Source organism: Zeus faber (assembly GCF_960531495.2).
Source record: "Zeus faber genome assembly, chromosome: 21".
NCBI classification, from domain to species: domain Eukaryota; kingdom Metazoa; phylum Chordata; class Actinopteri; order Zeiformes; family Zeidae; genus Zeus; species Zeus faber.
Window position 1 is genome coordinate 15398455 of NC_137208.1, and position 23508 is coordinate 15421962.

At 46.8% G+C, this 23508-nt stretch overlaps 1 protein-coding gene across 1 annotated transcript; it reads left to right on the top strand.

Moving 5' to 3' along the window:
- Positions 1-19508: 19508 nt before the first annotated feature.
- On the top strand, positions 19509-22862 carry LOC307246644 (podocan-like protein 1; the record flags this gene model as incomplete). Its single annotated transcript, XM_080022630.1, has 4 exons — positions 19509-19767; positions 20632-20767; positions 21191-21532; positions 21764-22862. 4 exons carry the CDS (start codon positions 19509-19511, stop codon positions 22860-22862), a joined length of 1836 nt encoding a protein of 611 aa, XP_079878756.1.
- Positions 22863-23508: the final 646 nt, after the last annotated feature.

Here is a 23508-nt window from a genome sequence, read left to right on the forward strand (position 1 = left end):
GGAGGGAGACAGATGGCTTGGACTGAATGCAGTCGTTGTAAATTTTCATATTATATTCAATGGATGCTCTGGATTTGTTCCCTTTCATGGTGTGTGTGTGTGTGTGTGTGTGTGTGTGTGTGTGTGTGTGTGTGTGTGTGTGTGTGTTTGCGCGCGTGTGTGTGTGTGCGTTTGCGTGCCCGGGCGTGTGTGTGTGTGTGTGTGTGTGTGTGTGTGTGTGTGTGTGTGTGTGTGTGTGTGTGCGTTTGCGTACCTGTCTCTTTATGACATGCATTGTCCATCTGGCTGAAAGCAACGAGAGGGATCATCTTGCAGATCCAGAGCACTGTTCCTGTATATTATGTTTTACTAACACTGTTGCCTATTTGAAGAGTCATTTCATCCAATGATGATGATTGCGCGGCATCATAAACGGGCCATTTTCTTCCATTCAAATCCAGCACATGCACTGTTCTCACAGTAGTAATTGCTTATGTTACGACACTGAGTCAACAAGGCCTTGGTTTGTTCATATGCCTCTTTGATTTGATATTTTCCCATAAGTTGCATGATTGCTTGCCGTGCATACAAACTGAAACCCCACCCCCACACACACACACACACAAACCAGCACAAGCACGAGCGCACGCACACACCGACACAGATACTTTCAGCCGGCGATGTTCAGGACACAGGACAGGATGTTCTGTGCCTGTCCGAATTAAATATATGTTTTAATGAGGTGTCTCTGGGGCCAGGCACATAGGAGAAATAAAGACAGCCACCAAAAAGAATAAGTTTTTATTCTCTCAATATTGTTTTCCCTTTATATGGGTGTGTGTGTGTGTGTGTGTGTGTGTGTGTGTGTGCGTGCGCGCTGGAACTTTTTTTTTTTTTCTCCCCCGCACTCTTCATTAGTTGCCAGTAAGACATAAAGAAAAAAGAAAAAATCCTAACCTAATCTCAACGAAGGGGAAGAGTTTTGTGTCGTTCACACAAAGTGTGTTTGTGTCCGCGTTTCATCTTGTTATCGTGTTTGTCTGCGTATGTTCTCACCCATTATAAGATGTTCTCGACAGTGGCCTGCGGCAGTGTGCCTGTACTTACAGTAGAGTGCTCTTCTGTTTTCATTTTGTACATCTGTGAGTATTAGTCTAATTGGTTTATTTGCATGTTGGTCGACTATGCCGCGCGCTTAAATGGTTTTAACATATGCGAGCTGATCTCTTGGGTAAATGGAAGGCCGAGCACCTCACACACTGGCGCCTCGTCAACATACCTTGTAACTGAAGCGAAATGGCTTCGTTGCCATGGTGATTTTACAACAGACTTTGAGGTCTATCTTGAAGTATTCACTTGGACGTCGTCCCGGGGTCAGGGACGTGTTAATATGACGGCGACCGAGTCCGAGGAATTCACGTCCAAGTTTTTGTTGGACAAAATGGAGGCGTGTGTGCGACTTTTCAGTGGTATGGCATTTTGCGGGTGGATCATTGGCTCACAGCCCTGCTCTAAACACCCCACCTTATTGGATGAAGATGTATTTGTTTAGCAGGTGAGGCACCTGTTCCTCAGCATAACGTCTCACCGTAAAAACAAGAATGTGTGTGATATTTGTCACTGACAAGAAACTATTTCACTTTTAATCCTATGCCTATAAAGGTAATTGTACAAAAAATGTTGATTGGCTGCCCATCCATCAATCCATCTTCCAAATCCCTTATCCAGGTCAGAGTTACTGTGGCAACAGAGCAAGCAGAACGGATACCCTTTCCACAGAATAATACACAATAAAATGTTACATTTGTTGTAAAATGCGTATATTCATGGAAAGATTGACATTGTACTAAATAATTTGTTTGAATAGATTTGGCAAGTCAAAATATATATATATATATAATATTATATTTATATATGTATCAAAATCAAAGTCTTGAATGGGTTCCATAAACAAGGAAAGCAGAATTAGAAAATAACTTCACAGAGAATAAAAATTGATAACAAGCTCGAAAGTGATCTGAATGAGTGCACTGTGAGCAATGAAAAATGCAAATAGGACGGCGCGATAATGAAAGGTGGCGCAGCCCACGGCAGAACGCATCACAGCGGATCCACAACAAGAAGGGGAGCTCGAGCACCGAGGAGGAGAGGCTGGTGTGACGGCGGTGTCATGGTTACCGCGGTTCTATTTATTGTCTTGGTCGTTGACAGTCGGTCCGCAGCGCACAGAAAGGTGCGGCCGGGTTGAGGGGAACGGCGGGAGGGTAACACAGGGGACACAGATGCCCAAGGGTTGCAGCCGTTTACCCCGAAGGGTCACAGGAAAGGGGAACAGAAGCCCGGCAGCGGAAAACCGACTTCAGGCTCGCCGGCGCGCGCGAGCCACAGCTACGGACCCGGAAATGGACGCCAGCTCGGGAACGGCTTCGACACGAGACGCAGACTGACGGAAAAGAGAAACGCTGGGGAGAATGGAAATGCGGCGAGACACACGAGCAGGAAGCCGAGAGCGTACGCCGCGCCCTGGGCACTCGTCCGACCGCCGGGGAAACCGAGCCGATGATAGCCTGGGCGGGTGAGGCTTTATAATTTCAGGGCGAGGGAGCTCAGTCCGAAAAGGGCACAGCCGCTTTCTGAAGTCTTTTATAGACAGGACGCCCGGGCGACGCAGCCCGGGGTGGAAGCCATTACCAGGTCTCCTCCATGACTTGGTGCACATGTTCAATTTTATACCTCAGCGGAGAGACCTTCAACTCTTGGGCCACCGTGAAATCAGGAGCCGGTGTAGTGAGGGCTCCATTCTTTCTCTTTTGGTTTTGGTTAAGATTCCAGCCGTGTTATTTAGTTGGAGCTGAAAGTTTTGCTATCAGTGAGACGGCGGGGGGCATTTAATAAGATTAATCTCTCATTTCCCCTTCTGCCGAAATCCTCTCTCGGGCGAACACGGGGAGACGCGTTCCACTTGACGTCGCCGGCTGAATGAAGGGTGATTTGCTTCCCTTCTAACTTGGCACTATTTTACCTCTCACCCTCAAAGGGAGGATCTGCATAAATAATGCGCGGTGGAAATTAATACGGGTAGGAGGCTGCCCCCCGCGCCACACACCACCCTGCACGGGGGTGTCGGGAGGCCCGGGCAAAACGCATTCTGCCCCCTGCATGTCCTTTCATCCATGGCAGCTCCATACTCCACCAGCAAACACACACACACACACGCAAACACACACACACACACACGTCCCTCAACACCACGAGATTGTTTTCAGCTATCTCTGTGGTTTGCATATGCAAATAAGCCCTAAAGGAGTAGGGGTTTGTGACTTTTTTTTTCGGTTGGTGAATTAGTCACCAAGCAACCAGAGATAACCGCTCAATCTCCCCGTACCCGTTTATAATCTCTTTCCCCGTATACCTCGGTACGGCTGCCTATTAAGAGGATTTTCATAATTTGTCAAATCATTTGTTTCACTGTGCTTCCTCCAAAGCCATGTTCCATAGATGTTTTCCCAGAAGTGTGATTTGCATTTCAGGTCTGGAACACGTTGAAGTAATTCCAGTTTAAGCCTTGTTTGAAATCGATCATTTTCGCTCCACGGCTCCATGAAACCATAGCCGAACAACAGTATATATTTTTCATGCTTCCTACGGTTTTCTATTATTATAGCTATATTTTTATTTACGGGGTCAGATGTGTAAGGATTTCCATGTGATAACGTCCTTTCTGTGCCTGCGCCACTGAGCATTTGACCTACTTAGATGCGGGGAAAACGGGTGCATGAGAGGTTCATCTGTTTGTTTATAGTTATTAATACCGTATCAGTGTCTATCTGGCGTCAACCTGTCTCCTGTTGACTGCTCGCTCCGCCACAGATTGTACAGATAAACACGGTGGTGGGCGGAGAAGGGGGTGGATGAAAAAAATACGTTCAATCAGAGCGCGTGTTCACGTACTCCCCTTATTGTCCATTATGGAAAAAATCAGATTCCTTACCTGTAATTGGCCACCTACCTGTACAACGTAAGAGGATTAGAAAAAAAGGACTCACAGCAAAGCAACCTCCAAGCACCGAGACAGCCTGAGTGTGTGTGTGTGTGTGTGTGTGTGTGTGTGTGTGTGTGTGTGTGTGTGTGTGTGTGTGTGTGTGTGTGTGTGTGTGTGTGTGTGTGTGTGTGTGTGTGTGTGTGTTTTTGCCTGTGTGGGTGAGAGTGCATACATGCCGGTCTACGCTCATGAAAATCTGTGCGTGTGTGTGTGTGCATGTGTGTGCATGTGTGTGTACATTTGTGTGTGTGCATGTGTGTGTACATGTGTGTGCGTGCATGTGCGTGAGTGTGCGTGTGTGTGTGCGTATGTATGCGTGCGTGCGTGCGTGCGTGTGTGTGCGTGTGTGCGCGCGTGTGTGTGTGTGTGTGTGTGTGTGTGTGTATTTATACCTGGGCGGGGGCGCTTCAAATGTATTAAATCAGTAAAATAATGTCCAACCTGCCGCATGGCAACAATTTGATTTATTTACAGGGTTTGTTTTGCACACAGGGCTATTGATTTTTCCATGGAGGTAGAATTAATCTTGAGCGGACCAAAGCCTTTAACATGGTTTATTCATCCGCGCAGATTTTAGATCCGCCCATGAAGTCGTTCAGCGAGTTTCCAACTGGTGTAGCCACTGTTCAGTACACCGATGGAAACACGGTGAAATAGTCAGAAGTCGCAGCAGCGCAAACGCCATTAACCAGGGATTCCGTTTCACTCTGGGACGTGTGCGGAGACACCATTTTTTAAAATGACCTTTTTATTGTTCACTAAAGCTATATATCCACCTATCCAATTTTGACTCCACAACCAGTGGATAGCACCGTAAGCACCCTAACAGTCGTTCTGTCAATGGCAATTCCGTGAGCGTCCTCCGAGTTCTGGGGAGGCCCATAGAGAGAAAAATGGCGAGGTCAGCAACGCAAGACAGCGCTTCGTGTGCGGGGATGATTCTTGCGGCAGGCGACCTGTTTGCTCCCAAACTGCTGGTTATCAGCCGGCTTCACAAGGCCCATCCACTGTCCCCGGAGGCCATTTTTAAGAAGGATTCATCAACGAGCTCTGATGTTTCCCACCGTCACGGATCATCATCGCAACGTCTTTTATACGCCACGGCGCATTGATCCCTGTCCGTAATCGGCCGTGATCACTGTCAAAGTTGGATCATTAGAGTGTGATGTTCTCTAGATGGTGTCAAAATCAACGAGGGAGTATGTAATTTCAAGTATTGAAATTTTTTATTATTATTTTGATGTGTAATATACCTTAAGACCCACACACACACACACACACACACACACACACACGCACGCACACACACACGCTTACACACACGCACACACACATACACACACACACACATGCATACACACACACACACACACACACACACACACATACACATACAGTACATGCACACAAACACACACTACACACCCTAGCCAAAACACATCTCATTATTCCGTGTGCACTCCATAATTACAGCAATACACGGACATTTAATGACTACTGCCTGTAGAGGTTTTGAAGGAGGCCCTTTCGGCGGCCGTGGAATCCGTCTGGACCACTGCGTCGCCCACCAGGGAGGTAGATTACTTTTTAAGTTAAAACCCCCTCTTTATTTCCCGCGCCCGGCAATTCTGGCTGTGAAGAAAGCAAACGGATGGAAAAGACGGGAGCGAGAGTCGAGAAGACGGGACAGAAATGTAAAACCAAGGGGAAGGTTTGGTGTCTCAAACCCCTGTTTCAGTCTGCGCATGTGTGTGTGTGTGTGTGTGCGTGCGTGCGCGCGTGCATGCGTGTGTGCATGTGTATGTGTGTGTGTGTGTGTGTGTGTGTGTGTGTGTGTGTGAGCACAGAACACATATGTCTTCTACATATTTTTGGGCGTAAATATAAATATAGATGTGATATTATGTACAGGATGAATAAATATGTAAACAATAAATTATATATTTAAAATATATAAAAACAATTTCTATGTAAAAAATATAAAAATGATTACTATGTTACTACTAATTGAATTTGAATGATTATAATGTTATTCCTTAATCATCGCCGCGTTTTAAGTCCAAGGTATTACAACATTATAGTAATAAAGATACAAAGACTGTCAGTCTTGCCCTTGTGTTCCTTCATTCATGGACACGAGACCTTGCTTACTTTTCAACTCTGCACATTTCTCCGCTGAAAGCTTTGCAGACGCCACTTTAGGAGCCGAGCTCTGCCAGCGAAGCGCAAGGGCCGCACGCGTCGGGAGACCCATCAGCGCCTGGAGCGGCTCCACGGACCCACCGAGAGAGAGACGCCGCCGGGGAAGCAAAACACGGGGCTTTCATCTCGGACGGGCCTCTTCTCGGCGAAACACACACGCCTCCACTCAGCGTTGTTGTTGTTGTTGTTGTCGTCGTTGTTGTTGTTGTTGTTGTTGTTGTTGTTGTCGGGGAAACGGTGCAGTTCATGTTCGCAGATTCTCTTGCACTGCCTCACCCTAATCGGCCTCCCGCTTTGCGGGTTTTTTTCCGAAAAGCGGCCAAATACACACTCCACCCACGACACCAATGATACGAACGGTGAGGAACCGCTCTTAAAATTATCTCCTGGTCGTTTTTGTCAAAGTTGATTAATTTTGTCGTATTTTGTATTTGTTAATTCCATGTTAAAGCAATTGTGCGGCACCTTTTTTTAAATGTAATTTCACTTTTCACCATGTGAATTAGTTTGACTCTGGTATGGTCTTATACTACTATATATTTGTACTATATAACTGAAATATAAACACACACACACATTGCACACACTAATGGAATGAAACAAAGTCTACAGGGAAGTGTATATATCCTGTGTGTGTGTGTGTACATATACATATATATATACAGTATATATATATATTAGCAGATAATATTGATATATACGTAAAGTATAGTAGTAAATAGTATTGTTTTAAATAACCACAGTCGCGCATTTGAATATCCCACAAACCTAGGTAAGGTCTTGTAGTGGGTGTGTTCATTTTCTTTTTTTGTTTGTTTGTTTTTCTTCCTTTTTTTAGTGGTGGGGGGGGGCGGGGCAAATAATCCTGCGTGTAATTTCCATAATGCAGAGAGGGTGGGAGCGGCAGACGTGGTAATCCAGGACCGGAGCACGTGGATTAGGCTGCGACTGTCTGGCATCTGAGAGGGAGCAGGTCGAGGCGGGACCCGGGTCCCCTCCGCTCCCGTCGTCGCGATTGGTCGGACCGGGTGCCTCACCCCTCGTTCCAAACGGAGGCTGATCCCGAGGTTAACTCCCCCCTTCGGGTTGAAAACAAAAAAAAACAAAAAACAAAGAATGAGATTCAAACTGTTTTACAGAAAGACTTTTTTTTTTTTAGGCAGACAGTTGATGTAAGAATATAACTGACATCTGCCGGGGTTATGTAAAGTGTGAACGTGTTTACACTAGATTAGGCTCTGGTGCACACACACGCGCGCACACACGCACACACACACACACACACACACACACACACACACACACACACACACACACACACACACACACGCACGCGCATGGGCACATACACACACACACTCTATGGTGAAGCAATTGCATAACATTTTTATTTCAGCCAATTTTATTGATCAGTGGATTCCAGGTAAAATATCAAGTAACACGCAGGACTTTGACTTATTGTCGGCACTGACCTTAAAGGCCAAGACTCAAGCCGTCTCAGACGAAACCTCAATCCTTTATCTGAAAATAATAGGCGTCGGGTTATCAAGTTTGTGTGCCGGCGGCCGTCATATCAGAGCCGTTGTGTCTTTCCCTCGGCTCATTATCATCTCCAGCGGCACACGGCGATCCCACGCGGGGTCACGTCGCCTGGTGAACACGTGTCCCCGGCACAGCATTGTTATTCAACGCCGGCGGCGGCAAACGAGGACGCCTGCAGAGCCGCGGGGCGCCAGGATCGGGGCTGGCTGCCCCGATCCACCATCAACCGGGTCGCTGGGCCGCGCCGCAAATGAGCCATTCCATTGAGTCAGGATCGCCCGCGGGGTGCCGTGACGTCAACCCCTCCCTGTGGCTTGACGGCGCACGTGTGTGTGAGGAGCCTGCATGTGTGATGGTGGGGTTTTCTCGAGTAGTTGTTGTCAAGTTTATCTGTACAGCATATTTTATACCCAAGGGCGATTCTTAGTGCGCTGCATTAGGCATCATTACATGAACGCAAAGAAGATCAAAAGCATGGAATACAATCGAAAAACGGAAGAAAAAAAAAAAGCATTATAAAAACACAGATGGCAGGTTAGAGATCCATTCAAAACAGGCCAACACCCTTCACTTGCACAAAACCAGCCGACGCATTGAGGCTAGCGACGGAAGGTAGAGCTGTCTCTGGAGATTCGGCTCTTCTACGATTGACTCGGGTTATAAGATGTGCGGCGTTTGAAGAATCTTTTTGGGTTCACGCGGCTTCCGGCTCTTTTTTCGGCTCTTTTTCTCGGATTTCTTCGCGACGAACGAATCGTTTTTCAAATCTTGCGTCACTGATTTAAACCCGGCCAGGGATGGACTTGGCCGTCGGGACGCCAACCCGACTGGAAAACGCTCCAATGGTCGATGTACAATCTGATGTATCGTCTTCAACAAAAGCCTGAGACCTTCTGGGTGTTTTTTCCGGCAGTGTGAGGGGGCATGTTCACCAATTACCACGGCGTGTGTGTTAACTACCGAGCAGTTTCTTTTTTTCCTTCGCCACATGGCGCGGTGCTTCCCGGACTCGCTGAGTTAAGCGTCCCTGTTTTTTTTTCCTCTCGGGCTCTTGTTGTTCGGCGGCGTGGACAGGGGCCCTCTCGGGCTGACGGGAAACGGCGTGGAACCCCCCCCTCCTCCTTTTGATTGGTGGTTACAGGATGTGTCTGCACGCAGCCCGCCCACGCAGTCGCACGTACACACGGACGCGGCGTTCAAACGAGCGCGCACATTTCCACACACACACACACACATGCGCAGCCACACACACACACACACACACACACACACGCTCTCCCACACACACACGCACACACACGCACACACACACACACACACACACACACCCTCTCCTCGAGGCTCACGGGGAACACACAGGCACGGTGTGCACCCGGAGTGTCACATACAACGCGCACGCGTTCCCATTGTGCGCGCTTGTTTATAACCCGCCCACCCGCTCCGCAGCACCTCAGAAGCGTCCACCAAACACGTGCGTCACAGCGGCTGCTAGGCAAACACGTCTTATCCCCCCGTGAGATGTGGCCAAAATCCCACCGTAAGCCTGCACAAAGCCACAGGTTCGGTCGTGGCTTGCCTCGGCCTGCCAAAGACAAAGCCGAAAACCACCAACGGGGAAAAATCCTCAACGTTATATATATAATTACTGAGACCACGCGAGGCCTGGCCCCGGTCGGAGCCATAGGAGTCGTTTCAAAGGGGGTATATGGAAGTCTGGAAAGTTTTCAAAGTTGCCAAAGTTAACCAATAAACCTCCGTTATGCTTGTTGTTTTTTTTTTTTTTTTATTATATATGTTTTTGCCGCTGTTTTCAAACACTATTTCGAGGTTTTTCTGTTGCAAATCTGTCGAAAGAAAGGGAAGTTTAAAGCTTATTAGAAGGTCGATTATTCGCCGTGCTCAAATCCCTTTGTCGCTCTGCATTTCCAAACCGCACCCCCCCCCCCGGCTGCCCGAGCCTTGCCCCCCAAACTCCTTGCAGACTGTTTTCACTGCCACATTTTCACACGATTGTCGTCTCTGTTCCCCCCGCGTGTCCGCCCTCCCCTCCGCTTCCTGTTGCCCCGGCGTGGGCTCCTGATTGGCCGAGGGAGGCAGAATGTGGGCCAATCAGAGGGCAGTTGCCAGGCGGCCTGTGCCGAGTTTGGAGCGGGACTCCTTTTTCTTTTTTTTCCCCCTCACACAGCTGTTCCATTGAAAACCAGCAGGACGCAACAACAAGGGCCCCACTCTGTGCGAGCGCCTTGTGAGCGCCCTCCTCCTCGTGCGCACAGAGTCGCACAAAAGTGAATTTAGGAATGAGGACAAACACGTTTTGCTTTTTTCCCTTCACAAAAAACACCCGGACCCTGGACTATGAAATTTCCCATTATCTGTTGACACAAGGGTTTCCAAACTGGGGTCCGTGGTGGAATCGCAGGGGGTCAGTGGGGTTCTTTTTCCTACTTATCACCCTCTAATGAGGGTTTGTTTTTTGTTTTTTTCCAGCAGTTTTTTTTATCAGCAAGTTAAACATTAAACGGCACAGCAGTTATTATAATGAAAGCTGTGCACTTTTTAATTAAATGCATTTTACTTCTTTGCTTTTACTTTCCAATGCAATTGCTTTTTATGAATGTTACGCACTTTGAGGTGAATGTTGTGTACAAAAGGTGTTACACAAATAAAGGTTGTTGTTATTATTATTATTATTATTTATTTATTTATTTATTTTAATGTTTTTGTTTTTCTGTTTTTTCATGAAGGGAACATGTTCTTCGCTTGTTTTTTTGTTTTTTTTTATAAACCGTCAAGCCTGATGCCGGAGTCATCGTTGACAGCTGCCGCTATGTGTCATCGGAAAGAGGAAGCTGTCGTCAGCTATGTGGTCCGCATATGCACCGGGGGCGTCACGCCTCGAGACTCGTTTCATGCACGGCGACCCCCGGCTTCTCCGTTCCTCTCGCCGGGAAGCACTCGCGGCGCGATTCGAACCCATCGGCGTGAACCCGCGCCTCTCTGCGAGAACACGGTCGAGTTCACAGAGAGGCCCCCCCGGCTCGCGTCGCCGTGCCACCCGATCAGAACGCGCGGCTGGATGTTTGGTGAAGAAATTTCGACACGCGGGATTTCTTCATAGTTTGCGAGAATTGTCCACCAGGCCCCTCGTTTGTCCATCTGTCTGAGCCACGAGAAATCCCAAATGTTCACTTACTTTTTGACGGACAGTGAAATATCAGGGGACGGCGGAGGGAGGTTGATGGATACGATTTGGCCACGCTGACACAGGCGTCACGCGGCATACAGTCGGCAGCTGTCGGCCCAATCAATAACTTGCCGAGTGGGCACAAAACGCACACACAGGCGCAAACACACACACACAGATTTTCCTGAGCATGGACTAGCATGTGCGCACTCTCACAGGCACACACACACACACACACACACACACACACACACACACATGCACACATTATACTTCTAAGAATGCTCTGGGTAGCATATGACTCACTCTGCGGGACAATGGGGCAGTTTTTGGGGACAAAGGGAGCAGCTTTGCCCCCGCCACCCATGCTGTGGTGTTAGATCTGGCGACCAAATGTCAGGGCCGCCTTTACATGTTATTTTCTGTCAAGGCTACACCCACTGATCACTGTCCTCTCTGCAGGGGAGCGTCCCACTGTGTGTGTGTGTGTGTGTGTGTGTGTGTGTGTGTGTGTGTGTGTGTGTGTGTGCGTGTGTGTGCGTGTGCGTGTGTGCATGTGCGTGTGTGTGTTTGTGTTTGGTTTAAAAGGACAAAATACCTGCATTAATTTGGATTATGAGGACATTTAGTGTCCTGGCAAGCAAAAATACTTTTTAATGTTGTTTTCAATCATTTCCAAGTCATTTTTGTTTTGTATTTTAGATGTATATTCTGAAGAATCCTATACATATATAAATACAAAATTAATTTTGTATTTAAAAGTTTGGTCAAGTTCAAATTGAAGAGATTATTTGTCATGTGTATGTGTGTGTGTGTGTGTGTGTGTGTGACCAATTGATATGTCTCAAAAGCGAGTTTTTGGTTTTTTTTAAATTGTTTTTCTCGCAGGCAGTGGATGGATCCAAAAGACCGACAGGCGGACAAGACGACATGTGTGATCCGCCTCAACTTTATTTATCATGGGGTTCGGAACTTACCAGCTCCCTGTATCTGCTTCAGTTTCTCAGAAACAGAGAGATATTATGGTTTCCTTCTGGTTGCCGGGTGCACTGACCTGTCCTCGTTCTGGATGATTATGAGGCGCTTGCTTCGTAAGCTGACCTAGTGACAGCGCTACACAAGACTCGCTGGCCACCTTGCTTTCCTGAAAAGATAGATAGATAGATAGATAGATAGATAGATAGATAGATAGATAGATAGATAGATAGATAGATAGACATAATATTGCAATGGAAATAAAAAAAATATGGGAAAAAATATAATATATATAAATATATATAAGTGACCCAGAAAAAACATGAATACATTAACCAACCAACTAAAGACATAAAGCCAGCACTAGAAAGCTGAATCTCTGATGAGAAGGAAAAAATGTCAAACAATTTCCAATGTGATTTCTCTTCCACTCCTCCCTCGTCCATCCTTCGCTCCCTCGCTCCTGGCCGTGGTGAACCCACTGACACGGAGACGAGCTCTTTTGCGGGAAAATAAAATAAAAACACTCCCTTTTTTTTTTTTAATTTGCAGGCGCTTCACCAGGGCCGGGAGCGCTTTGTGTGGCCGTATCTGCAGGAGAAATATTGTGATGTTCTTGGAGAAGAACTCACGAGTATGGAAGACAGGAAGAACACAGGGAGCTCTCTCATTCCCTCACACATCACACACACACACACGCGCACACGCACGCACGCGCACACACGCACACACACGCGCACACACGCACACACACACACACACACACACACACACACACCATGTACCCTTTAAATGACCATAACCACAATATGTGATCATATCACATTTTGTCATGGTGACAAAATTGGAGCGTTTTTGCAGATGATTAGCATTAAAGAAAAAAAGAAAAACATTTGAAATATAAAATAAATAGATTAATTAAATTAAATAAAACGAAATAAAATTAAAAAAACAAAAATAAAAACCTAAATAATCAATTCATTAAAACAGAAATTAAAGTGAGGTAAAATGAACGAAAATAAGAATGGCGAAATAAACACAAATAGCTGAAAGAATTACAAAACAGAAATGGTCAAATATATAAAAAATACACAGGATATACAAAATGCGATTCTATGCACAGGATTCACAAGATTCGATGGGATTGGTTGGTCGTTCTTCCTCAAACAGCTTTTTTTTTTTTCTTACCTTTCATGCAACAGATAGCATTTTCCCAAAGATTGTTTTGGCATGATCAAATACATACAAAAGTGGCATCTGCATGTTTATTAACTCACAAAATAAAAATGGAGAAAATAACGCAATGCAAAGGTTAACCGCTTCCCTCCGTACCATGGGCTCGCCAGGCCGACACCAGGTCCTGGCATCAGCCCCGTGTTGGTTAATATTTGCTCGATCCTCCCACCGAGCGCTGACCTGACACTGCCTGCTATTCACTCGGAAAGAAATCCGTTATCAGAGGTGGAAAATTACACATCTGATAGCATGAAAAGAAGCGGAGCTGTTAAATTGGAAGGGTTGGCGTTTGCAGCTACAGCCGGGGTGATTTTCAAGAGTTATTACGTCTGAGGCTGAAAAAGGGGGTAAAAAATAGACGACGGGGAAAGGTTGGATGCCCGAGTTGTGTGTCCGGGACCAGACTGAAGTAGTGCACCAGGCTGTGTGTGTAATAATGATATAACAGAAGAAGAATCTTTTTTGGTCACATGACACACCACACTACAACACATATATATACACGTACACACATGCTTTTTTGGGTGGCGGCCGGTGAAATGAGGCCTCTGCATTTCACCCTGGCTTGTCCTTCCTCTGGGGGGGCAGCCAGGAGCAGTGGGCAGCATTCGTGGACGCACCCAGGGACCTGTTTCCAAATGTCCATCCAAGGGTGATGTGTGCATGTTTTTGGTGGGAGTCCTTACTGACATTAGGTGGAAGAAACCCCATGTGAACAGGGGGAGAACATGCAAACTCCACACAGAAAGGCTCCTAGAGGATCATGGGTCAGACAAAGAAGATGTTGAATGTCCAGTGTCCATTGTCACACACACACACACACACACACACACACACGCACATGCAAATGTGGGTCTGTGGTTCTCAGCCAATAAATTGATCACTGTCTGTGAACTTTGCCCTTTGCCCCTGTTAACCCCCCTCCAGCAGACAGCCTCTGAGCAGATGGGTTAATGTGTGTGTGTGTGTGTGTGTGTGTGTGTGTGTGTGTGTGTGTGTGTGTGTGTGTGTGTGTGTGTGTGTGTGTGTGTGTGTGTGTGTGTGTGTGTGTGTATGTGTGTGTGGGGATGTGCGGTGGGGGCTAATACCTGCCAAGGCAACTTCCTTATCACCCCCCCCCACCACCACCACCACACGTCAGCCATTCTCTATCCCACACACACACACACACACACAGAGGCCGTTTTACCTGCTCTGACCCCGGCAGCCACGTGATCATAGCACACTTAAAATTAAAATGTACGTAGATGAAGTATATTCTGAGGCAGATGACATGAAGATTATTTCCTTATTGGTTTATTTATGTATTTATTGCTGAGCTCCAAAAGCCCAGCCATTAATCTGTTACTTGATTATTATGGCCATAAAAAATGTGTGATTTACAATGGCTGTTGTCCTACAAAATAAGTGGTCTTTTAAATACGTAGATGTGCTCTCTCTATGGAAGACAGAAAGAACACAGGGAGCTCTCTCATTCCCTCACACATAACACACACACACACACACACACATACACATGCACACGCACACACACACACACACACACACACACACACACACACACACACACACACGCACACGCACACGCACACGCACAAACTTTGAAATTAAGAAGAATTTTTCCGTACCAACAGGTGCAGGTATAGGAGGATACCACCCCACCCTTCCTCTTTAACTATTGTTGTCTTTCACACCACCCCTCCTGAGCATGACATCACCCTCCACATGAAACCAGGAAATACACACATCCTAGTGTTTAGGACACACTGCCGTGCTTAGATTCTCACACATCCAAGTGTTTCACTGATGTTCACATTCGTATTCTGGACACACACTCCTATAGCCGGCTGGGAGACGTCTCCTTTCGTTTTGTTTCCCCAAAAGGGGAAATTATTATGGTCACTAGAATGAACATCTTCTGTATTTTCAGGCTCTATTATGCAATTCTAGCTTCTTCCTTATTATGGGATGGTGTGTGGCGCCCCCGTGCGGCAGCCAACGGTACATTATCATAATGTTGTCTCACAATGTTATTTTCACATTTTGTCCTCTAGATGTTGCAATTTCCTGCATGTTTAACGGTTCTATATCAATTGCATATTGCCATAAGTTAGACTGGGAGCAGGACCCATCTGCAACTCATGTTTCATTTGCTCTGCAGAATACGTCTGGCCACCCTCCCGTCCAAACAGGTTTCCATGCCAGGGTCAATCGCAACCGTTTGTCTAATATGGGGTTTGCTACGATGACGATGCAGAGAAGAGCCGTTGGCGCACCTTACCAAGATGGATGCCGCTGACGTGGAGCGCTCTGTCGAATCCACTACCCTACATGGGGACGGTGGCACAATGCATTGCACTGCTGCCTCACAGCAAGAAGCCCTGGGGTTTTTATTCCCGCCCGGGGCCCTGTTGGCGCCGTGCTCCTGTGGGTTATTTCCTGATTAGGGGCCTTTCTGTGTGGAGTTTGCATGTGCCCACATGGGGTTTCCTCCTTGTAACGTCAGTCACGACCCCCACCAAAAACATGCAGAATAATCATCTGACTAGCAATGGACACTTGTAATTGGTCCCCAGGCGTCACTGTTTGCTGCCCACTGCACCTGGCCGCCCCCCGGAGGAAGGACAAGCCAGGATGGGTTAAAAGCAGAGTTTCAAGTTTAAGTTCAAGAGATTATTTGTCACATACATATACATACGGTCATATTTGCAGTGAAATGTCACCGGCCACCATTTGAAGTGTGTGACTATGACAGGAAGAGGCCATGTGCCCAATTTCAGTTCTTGTTTTCCTGGACCTAATTAATTGTTTTTCAATACATGTTGTCGTCCAATGTTTATGTTTTCCTGTAAATGTTGTCTGGTTCTGCGTTTAATCGTCTCACCCGTGGTGAATCTCCTGCTCTTGGAGTAGTGATCAGTTGTTTATAGACCCAAACATGATAAATAGTTCTCCAAAGAGGGGGGTGGGTGGTGGTACTGTATAACCAAAAAACTGTGCTCTTGTCATCCTACAGGTCGTCCACAGGACAGAGTTATTGCAGCTGCTCTTGGTGATTTAAGAATGAATAAAGAGTTGCATTGCAGGTTGAGAACTTGAACTCCACTTGCAGACTTACTCTGTCCAAGATGCAATGACACAAATACGATGTGTTGTATGCCCAGCATGCTGACAGCACAGGTAAAAAAAAGAATAATAATAATAATAAAAAAATTAAAAAATGAAGCGTGTGTGATCGTCACCACGTGTGTTGTGCCGTGTTATGAATTAAGATTCTTCTGTCACAACAGTATTAGAATAATTGAACAGTATATTATCTCTAAAAAGCTCAACTCACTCGCTCAGCGCGACATCAGACGTTTTGTTGCTCTGATTGGTTGAAAGTCCATCCAATGCTCTGATTGGTTGTAGGTCCATCCGATGCTCTGATTGGTTGTAGGTCCATCCGATGCTCTGATTGGTTGTAGTCCTATCCAATGCTCTGATTGGTTGTAGGTCCATCCAATGCTCTGATTGGTTGTAGGTTTATCCAATGCTGTGATTAGTTGTAGGTCCACCCAATGCTCTGATTGGTTGTAGGTGCATCCAATGCTCTGATTGGTTGTAGTCCTATCCAATGCTCTGATTGGTTGTAGGTCCATCCAATGCTCTGATTGGTTGTAGGTCCATCCAATGCTCTGATTGGTTGTAGGTGCATCCAATGCTCTGATTGGTTGTAGTCCTATCCAATGCTCTGATTGGTTGTAGTCCTATCCAAAGCTCTGATTGGTTGTAGGTCTATTCAGTGCTCTGATTGGTTGTACTGTAGGTCTATCCAATGCTCAGCTTGGTTGTAGGTCTATCCAGTGCTCTGATTGGTTGTACTGTAGGTCTATCCAATGCTCAGATTGGTTGTAGGTCTATCCAGTACTCTGATTGGTTGTAGGTCGATCTAATGCTCTGATTGGTTGTAGGTTTGTCCAATGTTCTGATTGGTTGTAGGTCTAGCCAATGCTCTGATTGGTTGTAGGTCCATCCAATTGCCTCCAGAGACATTTTCATCTGCGCCTGTTGGTAACGCCCCTTGGAACTTGAAAATGAACAGAGAGGTTCCAGACTAATACACATTTGGCCTGGCGATGCCAGGCTAGCCATAGGTACTGTAGGCCCATGCATGGAAAGGTCTTTGTTGCTGAGTAATTCCAGCGCTGTACTCACAAACTTCAGGCCTGTTCAGTCGGCCGATATTGAATGAAGGTGATTCACTCCCTCATGTTCCGCACCGCGAGCGCTATCTGTCTGAAGAAATACGTTCGGTAAACCCTCAGCCAGTGTCAACAAAGCCTCATAAAATACACAGTAAATAAGCATGAGTCATAGAGCTAGACGGGTGACTTTTATGAGGAATTTTAACGACACGTAGGAGTTTTGCTGCAATAAATATAAATCAAAATCAAGTACATGGTTTATTTAAACATTAATTAATACGGCATAGCTGCTTTCTTTGTAGGGGAATGTGTGGCTTTGTTTCTTATACGATTGTGATTCCCAAACTTGCGAGCTGATTTGATTGTATTTGGTCATGGCATGAGAAATCCACTTTCCCTGTTTTTTATCTTATATCCTTGTCCCGATAATGCAACTTAGGTGGAAAACGTTGCCCAGTTTGTGTTTGTGCTTTTTGCGCATTGTGCTGAAGCACATCTGTCTCGTCTCTGAAATGCACTCATCCCCAAATCCTCTTTTCTTGACTGTCAGATGCGTTTTAATATCCCTTAACGGAAGAGATCTGGCTTTTCCTTCTCTCGCCAGATGGTCAGAGACCTTTTCGCAACAATGTTTCTCAGAAATCCTTTGAAATGTCGAGTTTCATAGATGCTCAGATGCACCGCGCAGAGCTGGATCAGCTATATTATTAAGATATTAAAGGATAAATGTTTTGGAAATGTTTTGATGTTCAAAGTCTTTGGACTTTTGAGTTTATGTGACATATGTCATTTTTTTTAAATATATTTTTTGGCCTCAACGGAATTATTGTTTTTTGAGTGGAGTTGAAAGATAAGAACCGCTTGTCACTGCCTGTGTAAGCACTGGGATGGTGGAGTCAGGGGGCCAAACAGAAACCATTCGCAAAACCACCCAGCCCTCACCTCTGACCCTTTTTTACTGTACACCCCGCCCCCCTCCCCTTCCTGCTATTGGTCTTTTGGATTCCACTGCCATGGAGGGTAGGTGTGAGAATTCCCGTACAGATATTTGGTATTCGAAGAGTCTTCACCCGCAGGGCTTGACGACAGCCCGGAGTGTGTGTGTGAAAATTCCAATTACAGGGAAGGGGCTCTAAAATAGGCCATTAAAGCCACCTATTGTTCATGTTGGCGGAGCCGCGGGTGTGTGCGTGTGTGTGTGTGTGTGTGTGTGTGTGAGAGAGTGAGAGAGAGAGAGAGAGAGAGAGAGAGAGAGAGAGACAGAGAGACAGAGAGAGAGAGAGAGAGAGAGAGAGAGAGAGAGAGCTTATTTGTTTGTGTCATATTGGGGGGCACGTGGGTGCTCATCATGGGGTGCCTCACTCGGGTGGGACCGCTTTGCTCAGAGGCTGGTCTCCATCTCCAGGGAAATCAGATAAGATCCGATGACACTTTATTAACCCCCAGGCAGGAAGTCAGGAGTGCAGGTTGTGTTGGCCTGTGTTTTGACATTGATACGAGAACCTCGCTCAGACTGAGAGGGACGCCACGGTCATTCCAGGTGAGAATGGCTCGTAAATAATGTTTTATTATAAATAAAACACTGTTTATGACACCAGGATGTTATTGCTGTTTGGGTTTCATCCTTTTATAGGTGGAATGGAAGCACTTACTCTGCTGCTTATCTTCATCACAATGACGGGATACTGCCATGTACTGGAGCCTAGTGAGTAATGTCCCGTTGATCTATCCATCTATCTATCTATCTATCTATCTATCTATCTATCTATCTATCTATCTATCTATCTATCTATCTATCTATCTATCTATCTATCTATCTATCTATCTATCTATCTATCTATCTATCTATCTATCTATCTATCTATCTGTCTATCTATCTATCTATCTATCTGACTATCCACCCATCTATCTATTGTTTAGTTAACACTACCTAGTTGGCATCAGTTTAGACATCAGTTGTTGTTTTCTATCAACAATAGCTAATTAACATTTGAATGAGAATCATGTAATGATCCTTTTCCATGGAAATGCTAAATCTAGTCAAGCATGTAACTTGAATGCACAGCTCAGATCAGTGACAGAGTAAGCGTGATTAGCCAAACAGAGAATCGATTAAAAAGAAAAGAAATGAAAAGTAATTTGTCATCGATCCTGGTGTGGAATGACTGACATAGAGGCTGCTGTTTGCGCCGTAGAGCTGAGCAGAGGGACACTCGGACCCGAGGGACAGGCCGGTGCCCGGGTAGGGGGAGAGACTACGGCACTGCAGCGGGGGAGAGAGAGTCAGGAGAAGACGGCTGCCCTGTCCACCGCGGAGAGGAGCACAGAAGAGGAATGGGGGAATGTTGGACTGACGCCCCGGATATCCGCCAAGGTGGGGCGGCCGGACGACGATACGGCGGCGAAGGAAAGGGGGGGAGGTGAGGGGTTAATTCCAGGGAAGGACCCGTGGGAGGCGAAGGGCGGGGAGAGGGGGAGAGTCAGTAATCACATAGCAGGTTTTGACGGGAAGACAGGAGGCCCCTTTAGAGATGTGATAAAAGCAAAGGACGGGGCGGGTCCCCAGAGCTTCCCTGACAATGTGACCTTAAGGGAAGGAAGAAGAATGCGCGACGGATTCACGGAGGTGAAATTAGAGATAGAAAGACGGGCTGACGAGGGGATGACACCAGACAGCGACGCTGAGGGAACAGGGACACATGAAGGGGGGAGGACAGCGAAAGACGGGGCAAAACGTCGCAAAGGAGACGGTGCAATGTTGAAAAGATTCAACGTTCACTCTCTGTCGAGGAAAGAAGAGACAAAAGGCAGTCGGCCGGTCCCAGGGGCCACGGAAAGAGGACGAGCAGAGAGGAAGAAACAAGGGATGGATAAAGAAGAGAGAGCGAATAAGCTGGTGGCAGGGATTCATCTTCAGGAGGGGAGTGAAGGCACATACAGAGACGGAAAGAACCAAGTTGGGAGGGAACCTGTCGAAACTGTTAAGGAAGGAGAGAACATTAAGGAAACAGAGAGGGGAGAAGCGGCAACAGCAGCCAGGAAGGCAATAGAGAGAGCGGAGGAAGGCGTCGGCCATCTCACACGTCCCACTAGCGCGGCTTCATACAAGCGTGCGGAGGAGGGGGAAATGAATACCTCTGCCACACTAAGGCTTATCACGCCATCTCCATCTCCTCCTACTTCCCCACCCTGTGTGAGTGATTACCATCTCTTAGCGCCACCACTAGTCGCTCTACGCATAGCTCCGCAAACATTCCCCTCTCAAGTATCCTCTTCCCTCCCAGGTGTCACTCCCATGACCATCCACCACTCGGGCACTCCTTCAGCTCCCTCCATCACTGGCCAGGTCGTAGCCCCGTCACCGGACGGACAACAGGAGAAGTCTGCCCTCGTCTTTGACAGTTATCCTATTGAGGTTCCGTATGCATCTCAGCCTCCTTTCAAGCAAAAGTTATCGGAGGTTAAAGTCGAGCCCACTGCCACATTGTCTATCAGCCTCCAAAAAGCCGAAGACGTCAGGATGAACCACAAAGTTTTGAAATCCCCATCTACCGAAGTGCTAGCTACACATAAAATAAAATATCAAACACTTCTACAGAGTCCGCACAATCCTTCAGCCGGGTTGCCAAAACTCAAAGTTAGCCTCGAGAACAAAACAAGTACTGTCATCCAACCAATAGATAGTCATCCCTTTTTCAAGGAACCCATAGCCAAGGAGCAAGAAACAACCCCAGAGACCCTAAAAGCACATTTCACAACCCAAAACCTTCAAACCACATTTCAGCCAACCTCGAAAGATTCCAACTCCGCCGGTAAACCTACACCTAAGTCAAAATTGTCAAGATCCACAGGGATACCTAAAGGTCACCTGAGATCACTTGAAACGGAGACCAAGTTCACACCGAAGCACGACAAAGCACCACAGGTGAGCAAACCTTCAGCCATGCCACAAACGCCCTGGTCGGCCGGCAAAACCACTTTGATGAAAAATGCAAGCGTTAATAAAGGCAGCAGGAGAAACAAGTCAAAAAAGAAAGAGTCCAAAGGGAAGTCAAAAAGGAAGAAAGGAAAAAAGAGCAATGAAACCAAAAAGCCACACAAAAAGGAGGAAGAGCTAACCACGCCTACATATTCTCCGTTCTTTAAGGACAATTACTGCCCCCTCGAGTGTGCCTGTTATGGAAGGTAAGACCTGTTTATTCCCCATTTATGTCTTTATTGCCCATTGGGCCCAAAGAAGAATATATATTTTATCAATGCGTCATGCTATGCTAGAATCACTGGTGCCCTGTCACTAACTGTGAAGTGTTATAGCATGTGTGTCAAAGGCACCATCAGTTTTCTCACACAAATAGAAATCACCAATGAACAGTGTAACCTCCGTCTAAAAGTGTACTTTTTGCCTGTGTGTTCCAGAGTGGTCCAGTGCTCAGATAAAGGCGTGGACAAGGTGCCTTATGGAATTCCCTATAATGCCCGGTACGTCCTCCTCATGCATAACCTAATTGACAGCATCCAACTGGACCTTCTCAGGGAATACATCTCTATGGAGCTCCTCGTTCTGAGCAACAACAGGCTAACGGATGGGACCATTGAGGGGGCCTTCGAAGGGGTCCCAGCTCTGAAGCGTCTCTACCTGGACCGGAACCTCCTGGAGAGTGTGCCCACTGACCTTCCAGCGTCCCTCGAAGAGCTTCACCTTGACAACAATAACCTAAAAGTAATGTCACAGGCAGCTTGGGGTAGGTGCCCAGGCATCTTGGTCCTCAGCCTTAGCAACAACAGCCTGGGGAACGGGTCAGAATCACTGCCTAACGGAGTGCTCTCTTCATTGAGGAACTTAAGAACACTGAACCTGGATTACAACCAGCTGGCCGCTGTTCCTCAGGGACTACCATGGTCTATCAAGGAGCTGTACCTCAGGGGGAACCTCATTCAGCATTTCCGTGAGGGGACTTTCCTTGGGACGTCGGAGCTGGTGGTTGTCGATCTGAGTTGCAACAGACTGACCAACAAAGGCCTCTTCAAGGAGTCTCTGCTAAATGTTACTCACCTGGAGAGCCTCAATTTAGGAGGCAACCAGTTTAAACGGGTGCCCAGGCACCTACCCCCATCCCTGAAAACCCTGAATCTGGAGGGCAATCTCATATCGTCCATAAACACGGCTACTTTCCGCACACTGCCCAACCTGGAGCACCTGGGCCTGGCAAAGAACAAGATCTTCAGGGTGGCGCCGGGGGCTTTCAGGACACTGCCTGCACTGCATCAGCTCGACCTGTGTCACAACGCCTTGCGCCAAGTGCCCAGACTGCTGCCCAGCAGCCTGCACTCGGCTGCACTGGCTCACAACAGGATCCAGTCGGTGCCTCACGACGCCTTCTGCTGGGATGACGAGACCCAGAGACTCAGCGGGCTGGTGCGTGTGCAGCTTGAACACAATTTGATAGACATGGGGAACCTGGACGCACGGGCGTTCAGGTGCTTACGGGGATTCCAGGTGGTGCACTTCTACTGAACTGAGGATCTACAACGTGAAGGAGGAAATATCACTGTCGACACAGTTTATATGTACCTGTCAAGACATTGGTTCTTGGATATTTAAATTCCAACCTGTTCTCTGTTTCTCTGCTGCTCTGTTTGTTTATACATGTTGAGGCAACTCTGAGCTTTTGGGTTGACCAACTGAGGGAAATAACGATCAAACGCAGGATATTAGAAGGATTAAAAACTTAAAGTGCCAGTCTCAAAGTTTTCCGTTTAAAATAAATGTCTGTTAAGTCACTGCCACGGAATGAGGCAACACAAGTTGTTTGAGCCTATGGCCCACTTATGAAAGCCCTTGCATTTGCAGTATTCTGAGTATCAAGAACCGGCTGTCTGTGACGACTCTCCCATCATGCATTCAAATCACAAACAGTGCAGTTAGGGACACATTTCCATCCCCCAGCAGTCCTAACTATCGACTGACGTCACACAGGCGACGCTGTTTGGATCTCTGGGAAGTGAGGTCCAAAAACCCACCTGCGATTACCACTTTTTGCCACAGGCGCCGCCAAAAACAACAAAACAGAAATCTTCTCGATTTTTATTTTTTATCAAATTGTTGATTTTTTTTGACACCATCAGACAAATCAACCAATTGGACCCCATTTATTTCTGAC